General features: G+C 39.5%; 1 protein-coding gene across 1 annotated transcript in view; it reads right to left on the reverse strand.

Moving 5' to 3' along the window:
• csmd3b (CUB and Sushi multiple domains 3b) overlaps positions 1-25,433 on the reverse strand; it is a 1,941,594-nt gene that overhangs the window by 783,070 nt on the left and 1,133,091 nt on the right. The window contains exon 6 of the mRNA XM_060823982.1: positions 6,051-6,163. Coding sequence (XP_060679965.1) covers positions 6,051-6,163 — 113 coding nt within the window. The remainder of the gene's footprint in view (positions 1-6,050; positions 6,164-25,433) is intronic.

Below are 25,433 nucleotides of genomic sequence, written 5' to 3' on the forward strand. Positions count from 1 at the left end.
GTATCGATCAACCTGAAATTCTGCAAGCCAGCATAGGCTAAAATTATAAGATAAGCGACTAGAACATCGATTGAGCAATAACATGTCTATTCCTTCTCAGAGAGGGAAGATGGACACAAGGCAATGCCATCCAGTTTAGTTTGAATACTATCAAGGGGAAACATGCAGAGTGGAGACTGCTTTGTGTTCCAACATGAGAAAAAGACAATTGGAGACAAAGCTGGTCATGTGTAACAACACTTCATAACTCCAGGTGACCAGCCATAAAGTTTCTGAGCAAAGACCTAGAAGGACATCGCACATCCATTCCATTGGTTGAAGAAATATTGTGCAATGAGTTGAAGACGTAGATAAAATGCAAATTAAATGAGGAAAATATGTGTAAAATATTTAAAGAAAAGCTTGATGAAATTTTACCCTCCAGAAAATAAAACTTCACATTCCAGTCTGATGACAGAGCATGATCATAACCAAATTGAGTCTGGTGCAGAATAACACCAAGACCATAGGCTCGATCTCTATACAGGCTGAAGTGGCTTGTGAAGCTTATGTTCTCATCTTGCCCCATCAGTATATTCAAAGTCATGGTTATAAGTCCCTATGCAAGAAGGATGCTGCAGGGAAGAGAGAGACAGAGAGAGAGAAAAAAAAAATGCTCTGCTCTTTCTTCCCTCAAATTCTTAGCACTGAAAGAGTAAATGTAACTTATTTCCTACAAATTGTCACTCATAATTTGTGTGTCCAGGTACAAAAGTACTGCAAATTAACATTGCTCCAAATGCTGATTTGTAAGCAATGTGCTCAGAACTGTTATGACATTTCTTTGGATCACATAGGACTTGAACCCGGGCCTAATGGCTCAGAGATAGAGACTATCTGACTTCCTCAAGAGGTGCAACAAGTATTGCTTTATGCACCGATAAATATTGGAAGCATCCATGTGACATATTTCTACCCAGTGCCATTTATTACCTGGTTCATATGATATTGTAACTTTACTGTAAAATACTGACATTCTTTGAAGTATAAAATACACATCCCAATTAATGAACAACTGGATTCCTTACACAAAGCGACTGCTATTTTTCTCGAGCAAATGTACTTATGGTGTAATGGAAAATATAACTCGGTGATTTTGAGAATGTATTGTCATGATGCCGTCTCTGTATAAAATTGATTATTCTCCCATTTCTGAACTGGCAGTTGAAAACACTAAGTAAAAGCAATATCAAAACATTATCTATTTAGGTATTTGGAATAAGTAATCTTGATTCAGATATTTGTGAACTAATGGAGTATAGCTAGTATGAATGAGAACTTTTCACAAAATATCTCCCACTAATCGATGTCACCCAATAGAGATAGTTGGGCCTGCTTAATTCTCCTTTATCATTTAATGGAAACCAGCTGTGAGAGAATAGTAATACATTCAGTTTATTTCTATTTATGAGACATATCTCCATTTGTGAGCAACACTATGCAAACCTTAATGGTGTTTGTTTAATAGGGACAATTCTAATCAAATGAATGTTTATTTGCCATGCATGGGGCTCCATAATGAGGCTTATACTCAGAAGAGGGAGGCAGTTAACAAAGAGTGCATAGTAATAAGTAGAATAAGGGTATTCATGTTTCATTTCATACAAGGTTTACTGCAACTCAGACTGTGCTATAACACTGCATGTAGTAAAATATCTATAGAAGCGCTCCATAATTAACATATAAGAAAGCACCAAGAGTAACAAGAGTGTTAATTCATTGAACTGTTGACCGAGAACAAGAGAACATGAAATCTTTGGCAGTACAATTAATTTTTTATGTACCTTTTAGGTTTGAATATTTTATGAATTCGCTTCAAGACCACTGATAGAAAACATCTTGGCCTCACTGACAATTAAGAATACACTTCATTGAACAAGTAGGTTATTTTTAAAATAACATGGTAACATTAAAAAGCAGCCACTACCCTTCTGCTGGATGTCATACATTTTTACATCACCAATAGAAATCAGGCTAATGATAAATGTAGTATTGTCATATGTCACATTGATTTGCTGGCTTTCTTGTGCACAGCAAATGAGAGAAAATAAAGTGGGCATATCAAAGAACAAGTCACATATATCTCATGACCTGAAGCATGTTCCAGATTCTTGGATTCACTTGTTGTGGCTTAATTCTGATTTTGAATATCTGCACACAAATAATTAAGGTGAATGTTCTCGATAGGTAGGAGGAGTGGTGTGTGAAACTGCACCATTGGCATTCAATGCAATTATTTTGATCTGATAGAGTTTTGGGGTGTAATTGTAGAATCTTTTGTTTCGCAATTCAAACAGTTTCTCAGTACAATAGGATTTCTGTTAATTCATTACTGCATATTGATTCTGGGTGTTGTTCATATGGAGTCACAAATTCAGAGTATCTTTGTATTCACTCTCAAAACTTATACAATCAAATAAAAAAAAACACTATGCTCTTAATATCTGGAGCAACTTCTTTAAAAGCAGTATGTAACAACTAAATCTGAAAAGTTTCATAGCTCACCAGGTTTTTCTACCAATTGTAGGTATTTTAAGACTTAGACTGTAGGACCCTAGAAATTCCTGTGTCCACCATTAGGAGGTAGACTTGGATGCCATGGTACTTCCACTGGCCAATTGCCAGTGTCATAAATATTGTCAGAAACTTTGGTATCTAACACATGTGTGATGCCCAGTGAATGAATAAAAAAAAGTTGCTGTGAAATCAGTGTCAGTAGATACATGCACATTCTGTGAGGCATCAGAGAAATTCAACAAAATACCTTCTACCTGTCTTGGTAGATGCAAACAATTGCTCCCAAACTACCCATGGGATGTATAATTTTTATTATTTCTCCCTCAAGGTTCAAAGTACACAGAACACAAGACACTCATGGACATCCTTGGCATAATAATGGGATAATAAAGTTCTTCTTTTCCTTTATATTCAAATATGCCAGTCTATTTGTGCTTTGGCATACATCGAGAAAGTTTAAGGTGCTTGTTTCTCAATGTGCAAGTAAATGGCACCGAACAGCCACATATGTATTGTTCTTTGTTATAACTTATTTAAAGGGTTAATTGATATCACAAAACATACTTCACCCATTCAGATATAAATAATTGTTCCTGGAAGGAGCTAATCAGAGTTCTGTACATGTCTTACATCTTCTGGGCAATTTCACTAGAAGGTGTGTAGACCTTCAGAAATTTTTCCAAGTATTAACAGCATTTGGCAACAGTAGCAACATGAAATTAATCTTAAATTGAGTCTGACAGTCTTATAAGTGACAAACACATCTCAGATTTAATGTAAATAGCTACTAAGTAATTTGCAACAAAACTACTTATTCTTTATCAAGACTGAGCCTTGCTTCTGTCGAACAAATTGCATGGGCATTGTTACCTACATTGAAACAGTGGTTTATTCTGAAATCAATCAGAAGGATTGGTGACACTGAATCTTTCCAAGGCATCCCAGATGATTCCAGCAGAATCCAAGATGTACAAGATTATTGAAGGAGACACAGCAGCTGGTTGTATGATATAGCAAGTCACAGACAATTTTAATGGTATGCCCAGAACTTTTATTTCTCTGTATTTGGTTTTGAGAATTGCCATTACAGATCATACCATGACATTTTCACCAATTTAACATTATTTTATCAAACTCTGGAATAATTTCAAAATAGTGGATGGAAATGATGATTGCCAAAGGGTTAATTGGGTTTATTTAATCTGTGTAAGTTCATCCAATAGCTGTGGCCTTATCAATAATAACATTTAGACACAACTTATTAACCTGGTTTAATTCTAGGCCCGTACTGAATTCAGAATCAAATGAATGACTCTCTGCACTTCGCCAAATAAACCTACATTATTCTGTGATTAGGCACTTATCCACTTATTAGAGTACTAACATTGTTGTTAAGCAGGATAAAGGAGTCATAAAAATGTCCACTACTCTCAGCTATTCTAAATATCTTCTTTGATTAATTATCTCAGCAGTGTTCTCTTGGGCATGATGACCAAGAGCTGAGTTTTTGCAGCATACATTTCCCAATTCCCCTCTCCTTTACTGGGGATTGTTCTTTCTTCAATAGTTAAATTGACATGAAGATCTCCCTATCAGAAACATTAACCATATAAACTAATAGTTTCCTCTTTGTGGAATAACATCACATTTAAATAAACTTGCCCTTTGTGCCTTAGCTGATCTTACCAAGTCCTGAAAATATGGAATACAGTTTCAAATGTATTCTTAAATTTGTACACATTAGTTTTCCTGGCAAGTCACAAATTCAGTAAGTCCACTGCAGAAGATGCAACAGTTAAAAAAATCTAAAAGATGGAGAAAAGTAAAAGCTTTGAAAACGTGGTTTTGTAATGGCTTAATCAGGTCAAGCCGAGCTGAAAATTAACTTAAATCTTGAAATGTTATGTTGATAGTCTACAGTATGCTTTTTCAAAAAAAAAATTAGAAATGATAAAATATCTGCGAGAATAACTTTGAATCTTGTTTGGATAGTGTTTTTCTGTCTTAATTTACATATTTTAGAGGCTCCTGTCAGGTTCAGCCATTCTATTGGTAGCTATTTATCATCTACTATACGATATTGTGAAGATAGCCAAAGAAAACTTCTGGAGTACACCAGAACTTGCACGGGCACATTTAAGTACTTTGACAAGATAAAGCCATTGGTTTTTATTCTTGTGATACAGTTTATGGGATACTGTCTTTAGGTATTGGTAAAGGTAAAGTCTCCATTGTCCTGTTGGACCATACCCATTTGAGCAGGACACTGATAGAGGTTTAGGGGAAAGTGAGGACTGCAGATGCTGGAGACCAGAGTTGAAAAGTGTGGTGCCAGAAAAGCACAGCAGGTCAGGCAGCGTCAGAGGAGCAGGAAAATCAACATTTCGGGCATAAGCCTTTCCTGAAGAAGGGCTTATGCCCGAAACGTCGATTCTCCTGCTCCTCAGATGCTGCCTGGCCTGCTGCGCTTTTCCAGCACCACACTGGTAGTGGTTTAACCTAGGGATCACTACACCTGAGATAAGGGGAGAGGTTGAGAAGAAGGCGAGTTCTTCATGGCAACTTCAACTGGTGCAGGAATTGAACCCATACCGTGGGCATCACTTTGCATTCTTAAACAAACTCATCTAACCAGCTGAGCTGATTACTTGCTGTAACATTTAAAAACTCTTTTCTCAAACATTGATCACTAAAGAGACTTTGGAGAAAACTTCAATAATGTAAAGATGAGTTCACAGCAGCAAAGTAATTGACCAGAGATTTGGTACTGGTCCCTCTAGTGGTCATTCCACCTGATATCAACGAGGACCAATCTTTGAGAGAATGTGCAAAATATTCCATAGAGTACTCTTTCTTGCTGTTGACAATTTATTTGCTGTGGCTATGATCTCAGCTTCATATATGGATCTTATTTAATACATTGGCCATCCGCAAGTTCTGGTAGTAATTAATATATTAAACTCTGTAACTGAGTTACTTTGAAAGGACATTTCTAGGTACGAGCAGGTTTATTCCCTCTCCTCTACAGTTTACAAGTAATTTACATAATCTCACTGGAAACCGACAGTGCTTTACGTGATTTCAGCAGGGATTGTGGAATACTTATTGCTGCTGCATTGTTTACAGACACACTAGAGAAAGGAGAACTTGTTAAATTTATCTTTGGGTAGCAAGAGAGGCAGAGCTAAAATTGACACTATTCTGAACAGTCTTTACCCACAAATTTCACTGAATTAAAGTTGCCTTTGCGCGTTGAAGGTTTTCAAACTATGATTAATGCTTCAAAAGACTTTGACTCCATACAAACCCAATTTTAAACATGAAAGTACTTCTTTCTTTCAGCTATTCCCAGAAACATCCAAGCCGAAAATTTACTCATGGATGCACCCCTTCTTTTGTGGATGCACAAAATCATCTTCTGGATGATTTTGCATGCAAAGCTACATTTTTTTTTGTGCATGCAAAGTTGTGTTTTTTTGTGCATACAAAGTTACCTTGGTACTGAGCACTGAATCCTCTGTGCCTGTGATTGTTGTCTGTTACAAAATGCAACCTTAGCCAGTTCTTGCTGCTGATTATAGGTGGAGGCAGATTCATCCCCGAAAACCTGTGACAGAAAAATACAAAACAAGGAACATCTTTGTTATTATCATTCCAGTTCAAATTCCTCATTTAATAGCTGTCATTTAAATGTACTAGTTTCAAATTTAGAAGCAATGGGAAGAAAAGGAAGGTTAGCACACTGTGAATTGTTCCAAATGAAATCCATGAGTCCAAAATGAGTGGCTCTAGCCAAAGTTTGTAATAGATTAAAGGGCAGAGTTTTGTGCCCTTTAAGAGTAATCATTTCGGATCCTGAACCCACACTTATTGGCAATGTGCTCAGCAATATTGACTTTCTTGGAAATACTTTCCTTATTGGCCACCTATAAATCTACTAACCAATTAAGGATTGTGTGTATATTCATGAGGCAACAGGAAGGATGGTCTATGCTTTTTGTCAATGCGAAATGCATACCATAAGCTCACCTCTATCTTGAAGAGTCCTCTAAACAGGCATTAACTTAATTAATTTAACATAGGCCACCATAGTGGAGAAACACAGCAGCAAGAAAGGTAATGGAAGTAGGGCTAGGCTGATCAGCTCCTCAAGGTTACTTCAAAAGTCAAAATGATCACATATTACTTTTTACCTCAATATCTTCCTGCAATCTCTTCATAGCCCTCATTTTCCTTAGTATCCAAAATTCTTTTGATCTCTGATTTGATTGCATTTCATAAAATCCTCACTGAAGAAGGGAATTAGATTATCTTCCCTACAGTATGGAAACAGGCCATTTGGCCCAACAAGTCCACACCAACCCTCCAAAGAGTAACCCACCCAGATCCATTCCCCTACCCTATATTTACCCCTACTAACTCACCTAACACTACGGGCAATTTAGCATGGTCTGTACATCTTTGGATTGGGGGAGGAAACCACGAAACATGGGGAGAATGTGTAAACTGCACATAAACAGTCGCCTAGGGCTGGAATCGAGCCCAGGTCCCTGCTGTGAGGCAGCAGTGCTAACCACTGAGCCATTGTGCCGCCCTAAAGAATTCTAAAAATTCAAAAACCTTCAAGTAAGTTAATTCTCCTCGTATCAACCCTAAACATTTGCCTCATAAGACTGTGCCATCATGCTCTCGCTTTCCCAACTGGGAGAATATCCTCTAAAAGTACTTGAGTTTTATACGTTTCAATGTGACCTCCTCACATTCTTATTAACTGTGGGAAATATCATCCCAGCTTACTTAATCATTCCTTGTGGAACAGACACTTTCATTGCATTGACTCTCCAGGGAAAATATGTTCTTTTTTGGATAAGAGCCAAAACAATATACAACACTCCAGGCATATTCTTAACAAAAACCCATATAGTTGAAATAAGAATATTTTACTCTTACACTCCAATCCTTTAAATTTTAAAGGATAACAATAATACAATAAAGGCTAACATACCAATTGCTTTCCTATTATTTTGTTTCCACATCTACATGCTGTGTAGTTAAAATATATTTTACAATGATTATAAACTAAGATATACAATTCATTTCTTTTAAAATAGATCCATCCCAGGCCAAGAATATTCAGTCTAGATTTAATATTATGCATGTAATGAAGCAGAACCTTTTCTTATTTCTAGTGTTGTCACTAAAATAATTAGCTTCTGAAAAGAAAGAAGCTTGGGATGATTATGATTTATTTTCTTAACTATGTTTGGTCAAACTCAATCACAATATGAAAGGAAAGTAGTTCATTTCATCTTGGCTCTTTACAAGCCAATTGATTTGGTATGTATTTGAAAGCACAAACACATATTTCAAATTCAAGACTGGGGGTTCAGAAATTTATGGAGGGACGAAAGATTTTTGAATTGACGCATCAATACTGTTTCCTTCATCAGCTCGCTTTCCTGCAATACTAATTTCACTTGACATATCTGAAGATCAAAAGATTTGTGAGATTACATTTATCATATACTACAGTATTCACTTATATTTGGAAGTTTCAGAGGATTCCGCACTGATAGTTAGTCTGCACTGTCCTTCATTTTGAATAATGGAAAATCCAAACCAAGTGGTAAAGAATATTAGAATGGCACTGAATAACATTTAACATGTAGATTTTTGGTTTACAGCAAATAAACTAAGTAAATAATTCATTTTATTGATTGGACCATCAATGGCAAGGCCAGTATTTGATACTCTCCCTAATTATCATTGAACTGAATGGCTTCCATAAGAATCAACTACACTACTGTGACTCTGGAATCACAGAGGATAGACCAGGTAAGAATATCAATATTCCTTCCGAAAGGGCCTTTGTGAAGCAGACTTTTTTAAAAAAATAACAACCAACTATAGTTTCATGGTCACCATTTTCAATTGTTAGGTTGGTTGATGGAATTCGAATTCAGTCAGTTACAATGCTGGGATTTGAACCTGTGTTCCCAAAGCTCCCCAGATTATTCATCCACTGATATTACCACTGTGTTACCATCCCCCATATTTTTTAGGGAAATCCAACAATTATGCACTGGCCAGCAGCCATACAATGTTGAGTGGAAGATAGCAAGTGGAAATCAAGCAGCCCAGACCAGTCTGCTGATTTTGGGCTACCACAAAATTAAGTGTATTCTCAGCAAAATGCTTAAAATTGGTCAGTGATTGTGTTAACTCAAGAGCAAGGTGATAAATAAAATGCAAATATATTATGTTACACAGACTACACAACTAGCATCATTGGGTCATCCCTAACGATTCTCATGACACACAAAAAAAGAATTACATCTTGCTCTCCAATTTCTTTCGGGTCAAAAAGACATTTTTGACATGAGTTGATGCAGCTCAGACCAGGTGACCACTTTCTGACAGTCCGAGACATGTGGAATCTCTATCTGTAACAAATATAGGCCATGACATTAGAGGGCCACACCTGAGTAGAGAGAGTTCTCACTGACAATTCGCTGGATTGAACTTCTCTTCCATGAAACATGCAGACAATTATTATGATGTGGAATAAGGAAGTTATTTCTGGAGCCATGATAAAAACTTATTCCTTAGTGATACTTTGAAAGCAGATTATATCATATTTTATCATATTTTTGGGGGGAAGCATACTATGTGCAAATTGGAAAGTTTCTGACATTCCAAAGGTGATTACACTTCAAAAGAAGATCATTGGATGTGAAGCACTTTGGCAGGTCTTGCAGTCATGTGAAGCAGCACTTCATTCCACTCAGTGATCTGATTATCCTAGCGTATTGATTCGTTAAAAACATCTTTCAGTAATGGTAATTAGATCATATCAATTTATCCCCAATTGCACCTTTAAATCATCTGCCTTGCTGCAAAAGCTGCATGCATTCAGGTAGAATGTCCTTAAAATTGTCTTTATAACATAGTTCTGCTTTTGAAGCGTACTCGATGCTCGGCTTTATTTCTCCTGTCTTCTAGTCTCCCGAGTATCTTTTCAACTTCGCCTGCCAAATTGGAAGAAAGTAATGTTGAATTACCCCTCAGGTTCCTATAAGTTTGACAGTACAATGCATTCACATTGTATCTTCAGTGAGATAATTCACAGGACAGTGTCAAACAGAAAACAAAAATAAGATATCAGAACTAATGACTCAAAGCCTGGTCAAACAGTTAAGCATTCAGTAATGTTTTAAATGGACAGAATTGTGGGGGCAAGATTGGGGATGGCATTTCAACACTTTTCAGTTTGAAACAGATGAAGGCATGGCTACAAGGGATGGAATTAGGGATGGGCAATAAGTGCTGGTCCTATCAGTGAGACCCATGTCCCATGAATGAACAATATTAAAAAAAATCATGGATGAGCAAGAAGTCAAGACTACATATATCTGAGAGAGTTGAAGAACTGGAAGAGGTTACAGAGATTGGGAGGGGAGAGACTAGTGCAAGACTAGTGCAGAATTTTAAAATTGAGTTGATTCAGAATTAAGACCAATTTCGGTTACCGAGTATAGAAGCAATGGGTAAATAAGATTGGTCTGAGCTCAACCTAATGGTACTTAGTAACAGGCATGTTGAGTTGGGTAGGGTTACGAGAGCCTTGAAGTAAAATGGTGGAGAGTTACTGTTGATTTTAAATCTTTTAAATTCATAGTTTTATCTTCTTTTTAACTAGACTTTTAAATTTCTATTTTTCTTATCCTCTCTTTTGCTTTTTACACTGAATTCAAATTTGAACTCATTATGTGACTTACGCTTCCTGGGCCTGAGTGTTAACAATTCAAACCTTTTGCAAGATTATGATAACAAAACTGTAGATATAACTTCAGTATTGGTTTCATAATGAGAGGACAGCTCTTAAAAGTCTTTTTGACGTAGCGTTTGTACTTTTTAGCCCTGAATTTTGTAAATATTCAAGTTGCTTTGCTGGCATTAAGCCACAAAAACTGCACTGTGAAGACAAAATGCAAGTTTGCACCAATGCGCCATCTATCAAGGCACTCCTGTACAAAAACTGATGTCTAGTTACTTAATAGTCACTGGAAACTTTCCATTTTGAGTCAAAGAAGTTTTCGGGATGTGGGAGCAAGATAAACTGAAACACCAATCCTTTCTTTCTGTCTGTTCGTAGTATTCAGTTCCAGGTCCTGGTCATCACAAAACTATCTTTCAGTAATGGCAATTAGATCATATTCACTTATCCCCAATTGCACCTCTAAATCATCTGCCTTGCTGCAAAAGCTGTATGCATTCAGGTAGAATGTCCTCAAAATTGTCTTTATAACATAGTGCTGCTTTTGAAACATACTCGATGCTCGGCTTTATTTCTCCTGTCTTCTAGTCTCCCGAATATCTTTTCAACTTCGCCTGCCAAATTGGAAGAAAGTAATGTTGAATTACCCCTCAGGTTCCTATAAGTTTGACAAGCTAATTTAAACCCACTCTGACAAGCACCAGCAAATCTCCCTGTGAGCATATATGTCCTAGTCATGGAATCCCTACAGAGTGGAAACAGGCCTTTCAGCCCATCATGCCCACACCAACACACCAAAGAGCATCCCAGCAATACCGACCACCGCATTCTATCCCTGCAAGGCTACATTTCCCATGGCCAATCCAGCTAACCTGCACATGTTTAGACTGTGTGAGGAAACCAGAGCACCCGAAGGAAATGGGGAGAATGGGCAAACTCCACAGACAGTTACACAAAAGTGGAATTGAGTCCGGGCCCCTGACACTGTGAGCCAGCAGTGCTAACCATTGAGCCACCTAACGCAGGTCCTTTTAAAATGTAAGCCATCCAGCTTCTACAGGTCCCAGCTACCTGAGAACCAGTCTCAGTATCTCAGAAATCAGAGCCCTCCCTCCTACTCCAGCTAAGTTCAGTCAGTCAATTTCCTTGATGTATACTCACTAATACATGGTACTGGGAGTAATCTTGAGAGTACTGCCCTTGAGATCCTGCTTCTTAATTTCATTCCAAACTTCTAACTTCTGCTTTCAGGACATTATACCTCTTTTTACTAATGCTGTTAATATCAATGTCGACAACAAATTCTACCTGATCCCCCTTACCCTGGAGTATATCCTGAAACTGCTGGATGACAATTTTAATCCTGGTGTTTTTTTTTTAATTCAAACATGTCTCCTCTGAGTTTATACTCACATTGCAAGACAATTAACCTGGGCTTTATACACATAACATACATCTCATCAATTGAGACAACTTTTGGCTATTGAAAAGATATTGATGGAAGGTGGGGCATGCAGGAATTAAACTTCAGCAGCAACACAAAGCAAGAAGCCCCTACCTCTGGCCTAGGGAGTCAGTGTTAAAGTTTCATGTGCAGCTGAGTTACATCTTAATATATCTGAACAGGTTGACTAAAATTACTTATAAATCATGCATAGATCCACACACAGTGGACAGAAGCAGATCATTATGGAGACCCTAGTTTACACTAATGATCTTTTTCAGATCACCACAGCAAGAGCTGAAGTATAAGAATCAATTAGGAATACCTATGAGCGAATCTCTTCTCTAACCGCTCCCATAAAGCAAGTAGGTGGAACTTCAATCATGGGATTAAATTAAATCCTTGCATGACACCAGTTTCATTGATGACAAGGAAATTAGAGGGCCATGATGAATACATTTGGAAAAATAAAGCCAAGGTGGAATGTTGTCAAATTGACAAACAAAATAATCGTTTGGTTGTGTCGTACTTGAGTATTGTTTAATTAAAAAAAGACACAATTTGTTGAGGTTTCTGTCTTGCACTCATCAGGATAATTTGCATGAAAAATCAACACAAGGCAAGAACACCCTCCCTGAGTCCCGACTCAGGCGACTGACTGGGTGGAGTTTGCACGTTCTCCCCGCGTCTGCGTGGGTTTCCTCCGGGTGCTCCGGTTTCCTCCCACAGTCCAAAGATGTGCGGGTCAGGTGAATTGGCCATGCTAAATTGCCCGGAGTGTTAGGTAAGGGGTAAATGTAGGGGTATGGGTGGGTTGCGCTTCGGCAGGTCGGTGTGGACTTGTTGGGCCGAAGGGCCTGTTTCCACACTGTAAGTAATCTAAAAAAAACAATATTCATTTTTTATCAGAGGACATAAAATCTGGTTGTTTAGCTGGTGGGTGTGATTGGAGGAGTCCTTGCCAGTAGATGTACCCGTTAATGATGACTGGCAGTTCACTATCAACCTTTGCTTGAATTTAACCAAAGCTGAAAAATGTGTTGCTGAAAAAGCGCAGCAGGTCAGGCAGCATCAAAGGAGCAGGAGAATTGACGTTTCGGGCATAAGCCTTTCTTCAGGAATGAGGAGGGTGTGCCCTGGGCACACATCAATTCTCCTGCTTCTTTGATGCTGCCTTACCTGCTGTGCTTTTCCAGCACCACATTTTTCAGCTCTGATCTCCAGCATCTGCAGTCCTCACTTTCTCCTCCTTAAATTTAACCAAAGCAGGTTGACTCTGATTGAATCACTATAACCTGTTTTATTGTTTTGAAATAGTCACAGTGCTCGTACATGTTATTTCTGTCTGTAAAGAACAAGGTGAAAGTGAGGACAACATAGTCTGGAGATTAGAGTCAAGAGTGCAGTGCTGGAAAAGAACTGCAGGTCAGGAAGCTTCTGAGGAGCAGGAAAATCAACATTTCTGCCAAAGCCCTTCATTAGGAGTGAGGCTGGGCACCTCAGGGGTGGAGAGATAAATAGGAAGGTAGTGGGGCTGAGAGTGCACTAGGTGATTGGAGGTGGGGGTAAAGGTGATAGGTTGGAAGGGAGGATGGAGTGGATAGGTGGAAGGAAGATGGAGAGATAGGACAGGTCATGGGCGGTATTGAGCTGGAAGGCTGGAACTTGGATAAGGTGGAGGGAGGGGAAATGAGGAAACTGGTGAAATCCACATTGATGTCTTCGGGTCAGAGGGTCCCAAATCGAGGCATAATTCCTCCAAGCATAGGGTAGTAAGGGAGTGACAATGGAGGATGCTAAGGATCTGCGCATCCTTGGCGGACTGGGAGGGGGAGTTGAAGTGTTTGGTCACTGGGCGGTGGGATTGGTTGGTGCGGGTATCCTGGAGATGTTCTCTGAAGCGCTCTGCAAGGATGTGTCCTGTCTCCCCAATGTAAAAAACAAGGGCCCTGTCAATGATTATATGTAACTTTCAGGACATGCAAATGCACCAAAGCTTTAGTCCTGAATAAAATGCCTAATTTAGCTTCACTTATATTGAAAAGTAAGGTAACTTCAAGCTTTGAGTATCCGGTAACTATGTCACATTACTAGTATGCAGTTGTGTCCACGATCTTTGGTTTTCTGCCATCAAGCCCAAAGCCCACAGAAGCATTTACCATTTACCCATCAATCAACTCAGCACCGCCCTCCTAACCTGCAATCTCCTTACTGACCTCTCCGCCCCCACCCCACTCCGGCCTATCACCCTCACCTTGACCTCCTTCCACCTATCCCACCTCCATCGCCCCTCCCCCAAGTCCCTCCTCCCTACCTTTTATCTTAGCCTGCTTGGCTACTCTCTCTCATTCCTGATGAAGGGCTTATGCTCGAAACGTCGAATTCCCTATTCCTGAGATGCTGCCTAACCTGCTGTGCTTTAACCAGCAACACATTTTCAGCTGTGATCTCCAGCATCTGCAGACCTCATTTTTTACTCAGGATACCATGATCAGGTACATGATTCATTTTGTTTGTCACTGAAAGAATATATATTTTGTCAATTTTTAAAATTTGAACTCATCAAGGCAATTTGCAAGAGATACAAAATTAATTGTAAGCCACATTTATGGTGTGGTGTGCAAAGGATAATATTGACATCCAATTTGGGATTGTCAGGTTAGCAGTATTTTTTGGAACAACATGTATTAATTGACATGTCCCTGTTCTTTGCAGACAGAAAGAACATGTATTTACATTGCACCTGCTTCTGTGCAATAAAACAGGTGACAACCATTCTCTGTACAACACTGTGGCCAATCAACGTCAACCTGCCTGGTTTAAAATTTAAACAAAGTTTGGCAGTTATCTGCCAGCTATCATTAACTGACGCAGCCCCCTTGGCAGCAAGATTTGAAAGTTAATAACAATTCAGACTTCAAAAGTCTCAAAAAAAGCACCTGCTGAAGATCAATAACATCAACGTTCATCAGCATCACATCGTCTGCTGAGCACCATTAAACAGATTTTAATAACTTAAATGACATTGCTGTTGCCATTCTAACAGTAGAGAAACAGTGTTTACTATCATGCAAGAAATGGTAGATACTCAATTTAAGTTGTCAGTAACAATAATACAATAATAACTTTAAAAATCATATGAAGAAAAATAATTTAGTCAGCAGAGGTCTGGAAAACCATTGCTTTTTAACAAAAGGTGAATGCATTCAAGCTAAACAAAGAAGACAAGAAATGACATAGCACACATTTTTTTTAACAGTTTTAATTTAGCTATTTACCTAGTCATTCACAAACTGAAAGTGAAGTTCTGACAGCTAAGGATTTCTGAATCCTAATCTTTGGTAAACTCAGCAAATTCCTTGCGGACAATAAATATTCCCATATTCTCTTTAATGTGCAATGTTATTGTCAGTAGTCCGCTGATTCAAAAAACAGTTCACTCAGAGACCGAATGTAGGTTGTGTCAGAGTTTTTCAGAATACTGTTACTTAAACCATTAATGTTTTAACATTATGGTCACTTGTCATTTAAATACATTGTTTTGCTATTATGCATACATTTCTATCCGAGGGTTGCTACAGTGGATCAGTGAAGTCCAGTGCAAGCCAAAAGAACAGGACATTATTTTCTGTTTGGAAACATTTTACAGATTTCAGGACTCAATCAACCAATCAAGTCAAACTATTGGATTGAGTTCAACTATTTCAGGCCATGAAACGTTTTGGTTCCCCTAACTTCTCCAACAACTCCTCATCAGTGTCTGGATTTTCTTTCAGCAAAAGTGGCACATATTCTGATAGGAACAGTTACTACTAACACAGTGATGATATCATAATTCTTAAAAATATACCGACATAAGAGTCATAACACAATACACTTTCTGTTTTTGTGTGATCTTCAGAATCCACAGCTTTTGCTCATTTTATGACATGACTTGACGTCCAGTAAGTAGATGAATGAGTGAATGGGTATGTGAGTAGGTGTATGAGCTAAGTGATCAGTAGGCTGGCAGATAGATGAGTAGATAATGTGGTCAGCAAAGGTAATCAGATTGGGTTGGATGGCTCGTTGGTGGGCAGCAGTGCAGGGAGTAGTTGGGTCATTGCAGTCAGTTGTCAGCTTCAAGGGGTAGCTGCGGTGTCAGTTCCATAGTTATCCTAGAGTTCCTTGGATGCTGCCTGACCTGCTGTGTTTTTCCAGCAATACATTTTTCAGCTCTGATCTCCAGCGAGTGCAGTCCTCACTTTCTCCTTATCCTAGAGTTAGGCTAGTTTTCTTGGTCGAACAATTCCTGGGTATCTATTCATCTAAGTACGTTGGAACCATTTCCAACACTAGTTCAGAACTGGAAACTTTTGTAGAGAGGCCTACTGAGCCAGCAAATTGCCCTTTTGGAGTCCACAATTCCCGGGCAATTCTCACTAACCCTGCCATATAGTCCCAACACAGATCTCTAATCATACTTCTGGTCTTCAACATTTAAAAGACTGGAAGATTTACACCAAAGAGCCAACGTGAACATGAAATATCACATATGCCATTCAATGAACTCAATTCAAATGTTTCAAATTGTAGCTCAGACTCCATTCTCATCAGTAAAAGCTCATTTTGTAAAATGGGATAGGACCACAGCCACCAAAAAGGAGTCCAACAGTAAGTGGAAAGACTAAAAAAAAAACATTATTCACACTTCAAAAGATATCCAATGCTGCACTAAGGAGAAGAAAAGTATATACAGGAGGCAGAGATTTTTAAGAACTGAGAAAGCCATCGATTATAGAGCTTAATAAAATCATGAAGAGTTTGGCGAATTCAAAACTAGAGGTCATAGCTTTAAGGTGAGAGAGGAAAGATTTAAAACGGACTTGATAGACACCCTTTTCCTGCCGAGGATGATGTGCATATGGAATGTACTTACGGTTACAGTCAGTTCTGATATAACACAATGGTTCTGTTCTTATGCGATCTTGCATTATAAGAAAATTGCAGCAGAGCTGTGCCAGTGAAGCCGGAATCATGTTGTAGCTAAGATAGATAAGGAAAATTTGTGGTCTACAAATGACGGTCTAAACTCTTCAATCAAGTTAATGCCAACTGGTGTTGAAGAAACACACATTATAGCAGAACCAACTGTAGAACATTTAAAAGACATTTGGCCGGGTACATGAATAGGAAAGGTTTAGAGGAATATGGGCCAAACACAGGCAAATTAGATTAGTTAAATTTGGGAAACCTGGTCAGCATGAAAGTTAGAGACTGAAGGGTCTCTTTCCATGCTGTATGACTTTAGGGCTCTATGTTTGAAGTTTTAAAAGTAGATTGTTCAGCATACTCCAGATGACTGCAAGACCCTGTATTGCTAACATTTTTCTGATTGCAATTGCTGCTTGTGTCAATGAACTTTCATTCCTGGATGACTTGTGAGGTTGATGTTAATTTGGGCTCAGTCAGTCTATTTCTCTATGCTTGAGGGCACAAGTGTTGTAAGGGCAATTTGATAGTGATAAGGATAGGGATGCTTTTGGAGATCTTCCAATTTGATCAGATTACATCAATTCATGGTGGCACGGTAGCTCAGTGGTTAGCACTGCTGCTTCACAGCACCAGGATCCCAGGTTCAATTCCAGCCTCAGGTAACTGTATGTGTGGAGTTTGCACGTTCTCCCAGTGTCTGCGTGGATTTCCTTCAGGTGCTTCGGTTTCCTCCCGCAGGTCAGGTGAATTGGCTAAGCTAAATTGCCCATAGTGTTAGGTGCATCAGTCAGACGGAAATGGGTCTGGGTGGGTTACTCTTTGAAGGGTCAAAGGGCCTGTTTCCACAGTGTAGGGAATCTAATCTAATCTACAACACTAAATTTGGAGATAGATTGATAGATTAGATTAGACTTACAGTGTGGAAACAGGCCCTTCGGCCCAACAAGTCCACACCGACCCGCCGAAGCGCAACCCACCCATACCCCTACATTTACCCCTTACCTAACACTACGGGCAATTTAGCTTGGCCAATTCACCTGACCCGCACATCTTTGGACTGTGGGAGGAAACCGGAGCACCCGGAGGAAACCCACGCAGACACGGGGAGAACGTGCAAACTCCACACAGTCAGTCGCCTGAGTCGGGAATTGAACCCGGGTCTACAGGCGCTGTGAAGCAGCAGTGCTAACCACTGTGCCACCGTGCCGCCCATGCAGGCAGATTTCACTGAAGCTCATGGATCTTTGTAATGAAGAGGATCATCGTGGAATACTCAGTAAAAATTTGACGGTCTTTACAAGTGACTTCTTTTGCATTTTAAGTGAAAACTAAAAAAAATTCCTCAATAGAAGAGAAATGGTTCAGGAGACATTTTGTGTTTTGAGCCAAAAAGCTTTCCAAATTTAATGTTGCAGATATTGCATACAGCATTCCTTCTGTTGTAAAGTGGCCTTCACAATTTCCCATGTTCAGTTCAGCAAGCTGCCAATTGTGTAATGTGTTCTGTGCTGGCACTTTGCTGACTCCATTATAATGGGATCAGTTCCCAGCCTAACATCTCCAGGCAGCAACTATGCACTTGCCATTCACCGTCTGGCCAGACACACTCGACACTAAAATCGTCATCCACCCACATTGAAGTATGACAGTGTATGTTATGCTCCAATGTAGCCAGATATTTCAAGGCCTTTCTGACTGAAATGAAAAAAAAAGCTACTCAAAGAAAACACCAAATGTTTCACTTTATTATACAGCAAAACAAATAAAAACACCAATAATACCATAAAGAACAATAAATGTTTGAAAAATAAAAGCATTCAAACAGTCACTTAAATGGACACATCCTTTTGGTATATTCAGAAAGAATATTGTGGTAGGTTTTCTGTGACAATTTCAAAATTGGAAGTGATGACTAGGTATGGAGGAGTTACCGAACTTTAAACCACAACTCTACAGTCAAATGCATGATCAATGCTTTCAATCTGTACATTTGCGGATATAATTATTTATGACAGAATAGGATAATCATGAAATTGTGAGTTTGCATTGTCACAATCCAGGAGAGACCTCTAATTTTTTTTAATAAAAGCAGAGATTTGCATTCCAATGACCAACTTAAAGGAATTGTGTGGTAAAATTTGACATCGAGAATTTTACAGTCACAAACAAATTAAAAGCAATATCAACTAAACAAAAACTAATGTGTTGTTACTGTCCTCAGGAAGTCTTCATTTTCATGGAATTATACACTCATCCTTGCATATGTTAGAGTATGGAGTTGTGGAATCGTTCATGTCTACTCCCTTGTTAGATGGGTATGTGTACTTTATATTCAAAGTAGTGCAAAGTAGTCTACATCTAAAGCCTGCCATTATTTTCGACTGAGGGAGCACTCTGTGCAAGTTGGTTGTTGTGTTCATCTGGAATAACAACAGTGAACGTACATCAAATGTTATTTGTCAGTTGTGAAGCATTGTGGGACACCTTGCGGATATAACAGATTTTCTCAACGCAAGTTTATCCTTCAGAAAGGGTGTAAGATTAGTTATGTCTGATGAATACAGACATTGGGAATCAAAGTTTCTCTTCAAATAATTTAAATTGCTTTCACAAAGAAAATTGTTGACATGTAAATACAGAAAGCATATTTAATTTTTTTTTCTGGAAGTCATGCATTCAAATCTTGTATCTTGTTATGTCAGTAACTAACAATAAACTAAGACATGCACCAAAATATCTTTGAAATTTTGCACTAAGAATGCAATTCTGGAACAACACAAAATAAAGCTCTATCATCATTATTTTTTAAAGTTAATATTGGTACACTATTTTAATTTCACTCACCAACATGGAAACTATAAATAAACTGGACTGGCAGGTGGAACCCCAAAGAAAATTTCATTGTAGAGGTGGGGGCAAGGTGAGGGAGTGAATGCAGAATTGGAACTTTATATCATAAGACAAAGAAGCAAAATTCGACCCTTTGGGCCATTGAGTTTACTCCACCATTCAATTATGACTAATTTCTTTCTCAACCCCATTCTCCTGCCTTCTCCCCATAACCTTTGATCTCCTTACAGATCAAGAACTTATCTATTGTTGTACTAAATAAACTCAATTACTTCACCTTCACAGCCTTCTGTAGCAATGAGCTACACTGCTTAACCACCCACTGGCTGAAGAAATTCCTCCTCATCTCCGTTCTAAAGGCTCAATCCTCTACTTTGAGGCTGTGCCCTCAAGTCCTGGTCTCTCCTACTAGTGGGAACACCTTCTCAACTTCCACTCTATCCAGGCCTCTTAGAATTCTGTAAGTTTCAATGAGAACTCCCCTCATCCTCTTAAACTCCATCTAGTACACAGTCAGAATCTCAACCATTCCTCATATGAGAAGCCTTTCAGCCACATGATCATTCTTGTCAACCTCCTCTGGATCATCTCCAACACCAGCACAGCCTTCCTTAGATACAATTCCCATAACTGCTCACAATTTTTCAGAAGTGGATTGATCAGATCCTTATGTAGCCTGAGCAGTACATCTTTGCTTTTGTATTCCAGCCCACTTCAATTGAGTGCCAATATTGCATTTGCCAGCTAACCTTGCGAGAATCATGAGCTAATACTTCCAAGTCCCTCTGTGGTTCAGTTTTTTGAAACGTTTCCCCATTTAAAAAATAGTCTATGTCTTAATTCTTCCTGCAAAAGTGCATAACCTCATATTTTCCCACATTGTATTCCATCTGTCACTTCTTTGCCCACTCTCTCAGCCTGGGAGAAAGTGAAGACCACAGATGCTGGAGATCAGAGTCAAGAATGTGGTGCTGGAAAAGCACAGCTGGTCAGGCAGCACCTGAGGAGCAGGAGAATCATCATTTCGAGTATAAGCTCTTCACCAGGAATGAGGATTCTGGACCATGAGGGTTGTGAGATAAATGGGAGGGGGGGGGGGGGGGGAGGTGGGGGAAGGTAGCTGGGAATGCGATAGCGAGATGAATGTAGGCATGAAGGTGATAGGTCAGAGAGGAAGGTGGAACAGATCAGTGGGAAGGAAAATGGACAGGTAGGATAGGTCAAGAAGCCGGTCTAGAGTTGAAAGTTTGGATCTGGGAGAAGGTGGGGGAGGGAAAATGAGGAAACTGGTGAAATCCACATTGACCCCATGTAGCCTGTCCAAGTACTACTGTAGCCCTCCTCCTTCCTCAATACAACCTCATCCCTCCACCCATCTTAATGTCATCTGCAAACTTAGCAACAATTCCTTCAGTTCCTTCATGCAGAGCGTTAATGAATAATGTGAATATCTGTGCTCCCAACAGGAATCCCTGCGGAACTTCACTAGTCATTAGCTGCCATCCTGAAAAAAATCTCTTTGTCTTTATTCTCTGTTTTCTGCCAGTCAGCCAATCCTCTGTCCATAGAAGTATCTTACCTCTAACATCATGGGCACTTATTGAGCAGCCTCCTGTTAAAGGCTCTCTGAAAATCCAAATAAATCATGTCCACTGGCATCCTTTGCCTAACTTGCTCATTACCTCCTCAAATAATTCTAACAATTTGTCATGCATAATCTTCCCTTTCCAAAGTCATGCTGACTCAGTTGTATTTGACCATGCATTTCCAAGTACTCTGTAAATTCATCCTTAATAACGGATTGGAAAGACTTTCTAATGACTGAGGTCAGTTTCTTATCATCTTCTGCTTCCCTTGCTTCTCAAGTAGGAGTATTATGTGAAGCATTTTTCAGCCCTCTGGAATTTTTGCTGATTCCAGTGGCTGTTAAAAATCACTACCAATGCCTCTGCAACTCCCTCAGCTAACTCCTCCAGAACTGTGTGATAGTCCATCGGGTTCAGGTGATTTATCCACCTTCAGACCTTCGTGGTTACCCTGCACTCACCTCTGCCCTCTGAGTGTCTTGAAGTTCTGTTGTGCTGCTGGCACCTTCCATTGTGAAAACTAATGCAAAATACCTATTCAGTTCCTCCACCATTTCTTTGTTCCCCAATACAACTTCTCCAGTCATCCAATATCCACTTGTGCCCCGCTCTCTTACCTTTTTTCATTTCTAAACAAAAACATTCTTACAGTCTTCTTCTGAATTACTAGCTAGCCTTACCCTCACATTTCATCTTCCCCCAGCTATTTTTACACATTTTTATTTATCATCTGCTGGTTTTTAAAGTCTTCCTAATCCTTTGGCTTCACACTAACCTTCAGCACATTGTATGCTTTTTCTTTTAAGCAAATATAACACATCTCTCATAGCTTTAGTCAAGAATAGTTTGACAGAGGCTATTTTGTTTTTGCCAGGAACATTTAAATTTGTTCATAATAACTTGAAAACTGGAGAAAGAGGGAGGACAGTTCAGATCATGTGGAGTATTATTAGAATTGATAGCAAACTCACCACATAACAGAAACACAGAGTAGCTGGTAAAGCTTGTTACACAGATAATGGATGAAGCAACATTCTAAGGGAAGGATGAGGCAACCATGGCTGACAAGGGAAGCCAGGGACAGCACAAAAGTGACTCTGATAAGTTGGAAACCCTAACTCAGCAGGGCCATTTGAGACTTGTGCTGAGTTAAAATAGACACGAGTTTGGCTGGTTTAAAGCCTGAATACACACCATAAGTATAAGCAATTGACACAAATGCTCCTGAAGGCCAGTAAACGTCTGTTTAACTGACATTATCTGAAGTTTGTTTTAAATTGCCCCATTCTTTAATTTCCAAAGAAGCAAACTGAAATTGTCAGCAAGAGTTTTTTTTTAAAATGCTTCAATGGACAGGTCATCACCTCAAGGTTATAAAACAAAATCACCTGTCTGTGCACTTTCATCACAGATCTGTCTTGTCATTTCCCAAGGGATATTATGATGCTATTATAAATCTTGCCTGAGTTTTAGAAATTATGGTATCTCAATGGGGATATTGGTTTCACAGTTCAACAAGGCTATTAAAGGGTCAGCTGTCTTTGATGTGGCCGCTGAAATGGAGTTTAGTTTTTTGAAAAGGTAAACCACTTGAGGAGATTTAAAAGCTTTAAATTAGCATCTTTTCATAGAATACCTGCAGTGTGGAAACAGGCCATTCTGCCCACTGAGACGGCATTGACCGTCCGAAGACCATCCCATCCAGACTCATCCTGTAACCCTGCATTTCCCGTGGCTAACTCATCTTCAGGGCAACATAGCATGGCCAATCCACCTAACCTGCATATCCTCGGCCCGTGGGAGGAAACCGGAGCACCTGGAGAAAACCCATGCAGACATGAGGAGAATGTGTAAACGTCACATAGTGCTAACCACTGAGATATCATGCCACCCCAGTGATCCATGAATAGAATATTCTTCTACCAAGTGCTTAAGATTGCTAGAAGTGTTTTTTTTTATGTGGCTCCTGAGGTCAGCCCAAAGTGAATACAGAGTAAGTAGTTATGGAGTGGCATGGGGGCACGGAGATTTGTGGGAGGCATTAGCATTATGGAACTGGCATGGAGGTTGAGAAGTCATGGAAAGTAGATGGGGTGAATGTGTTGGCATGGAGCTGGCATGAGGTATGGAGGGCAGAAGTAGTTGAAAGCAGGCAAGAGTTGGCTTGGAAGGGTTACAGGAAGTGGATGGAGGGCGTGAGGTGAGGGATAGAAAGCCCCCAAAACCCCTAAAACCCCTCAAAAAAGTGTCCATCGAGCTGAGGAAGGTCTCTTAACTTGCTTATCTTTGGACCTGGGGGTAAAAAATGAGGTCTGCAGATGCTGGAGATCACAGCTGAAAATGGGTTGCTGGTTAAAGCACAGCAGGTTAGGCAGCATCCAAGGAATAGGAAATTCGACTTTTCGGGCATAAGCCCTTCATCAGGAATGAAGGGCTTATCTTTGGACGTACCTGCCACTGTGGCTGCCTACAATTTGCTTCCTGGTTCAGCAGAGAGTCACAGCGACGTACAGCATGGAAACAGACCCTTCGGTCGAACTTGTCCATGCAGACCAGATATCCCAACCCAATCTAGTCTCACCTGCCAGCACCTGGCCCATATCCCTCCAAACACTTCCTATTCATATACTAATGTAGATGTCTTTTAAATGTTGCAATTGTACAAGCCTCCACTACTTCCTCTTGTAGCTCATCACCCTCTGAGTGAAACAGTTAGGTCTCTTTCATATCGTTCCCTCTCACCCTAAACCTATTCCCTCCAGTTCTGGACTCCCCAAACCCAGGGAAAAGACTTTGTCTATTTATCCTATCCATGCCCCTCATGATTTTATAAACCTCTACAAAGTCACCCCTCAGCCAGGGAAAACAGCCCCAGCCTGTACAGCCTCTCCCTATAGCTCAAATCCTCCAACCCTGGCAACATCTTTCTAAGTTTTTTCTGGACGCTGTCAAGTTTCACAATATCTTTCCGATAGGAAGGAGATCCTGCATTCACCTCCCAGAGGAAATATTGGATCAAACTGAGCTCTTAAAATGCATATGGAACTCCAGGAAATTGATTCAGGAAATTTCCTAACTTGAGCTACCCACCTAGGTATGGAAACTTTAGTCCTAAAATTTTGAATGGGTTAGAGGACAGGGTGGGGAGGGGGCAGTAATCCTGATCCGACATTTCCTCTGAGAGATGAATCAAAGCTACAAATTCAGGAAACATTAAATCAGAGAAACCCCACAGTGTAGAAAGAAGCCATTTGAGTCTTCACCAAAGAGCATCCCACCCAGCCCTATCCTCATAACCCTACATGGCTAAGCTACCTGGCTTGCATGCTACGGTAAATTTACCATGGTCAATCCACCTAACCTGCACATTTTTGGACTGTGGGAGGAAACTGTAGCATCCAGAGGAAACCCAAGCAGAAACAGGGAAAATGTGCAAACTCCACACAGTCACCAAAGGCTGGAATCAAACCTGGTCCCTGGTGCTGTGAGGCATCAGTGCTAACCACTGAGCCACTTCGCTGCTCTAGTAAATGTAGCAACTGAGGATGACAGATCTATAAAAGTGTAAAAAAACACATCAGTTCATTTCTAGACAATTACCTGTAAACATGTGTGAAAAATATATGAATTTCGCTTTTATCCTGGATTATTGTTGGTAGCTTTTCCTCCAAGACTAGCCTTCCATTACTCAATTTTTTCATCTCTCCTTTTGAACAAAGATATGGTATTGTTATAATCCTTCAGCCCTCAGCTGTATCCTCTTTATCATCCACTTGGTTATGTGGATTTTGAAAAGATATTTGATCGGGTAAAACACAAAAGGTTACAATTCAAGATAAAGGCTCATGGAACTGGAAGAAATATATCAGCCTGGATGGTGGCTGGTTAACAGTCAGGAAGCAGAGGCTAGAGATAAATGAGGCATTTTCAATTTGACAGGATGTAATCTAGTGTCACAAGAATCAGTGTTGAGACCTCAGATATTTACAACCTATATTAATGACTTGCACAAAGAGACGAGAGTAATGTATCCAGGGCTGCTGAAGATACAAAGCCAGCTAGCTGGGAATATAGGCAGTAAGAAAGACACAAAGAGGCTGTAGAATGGAATGAGAAGATGAGAGGATATTTACTTTGGTAGTAAGAATAGAAGGTTAAATTGTTTTAAAGGCCATACAACTTAAAAAATATTGTTTTCCAGATGGCATTAGTATGCTTATACAAGGAACATTAGAAAGCAGTGCAA

This window comes from Hemiscyllium ocellatum, chromosome 4 (genome assembly GCF_020745735.1).
Source record: "Hemiscyllium ocellatum isolate sHemOce1 chromosome 4, sHemOce1.pat.X.cur, whole genome shotgun sequence".
NCBI classification, from domain to species: domain Eukaryota; kingdom Metazoa; phylum Chordata; class Chondrichthyes; order Orectolobiformes; family Hemiscylliidae; genus Hemiscyllium; species Hemiscyllium ocellatum.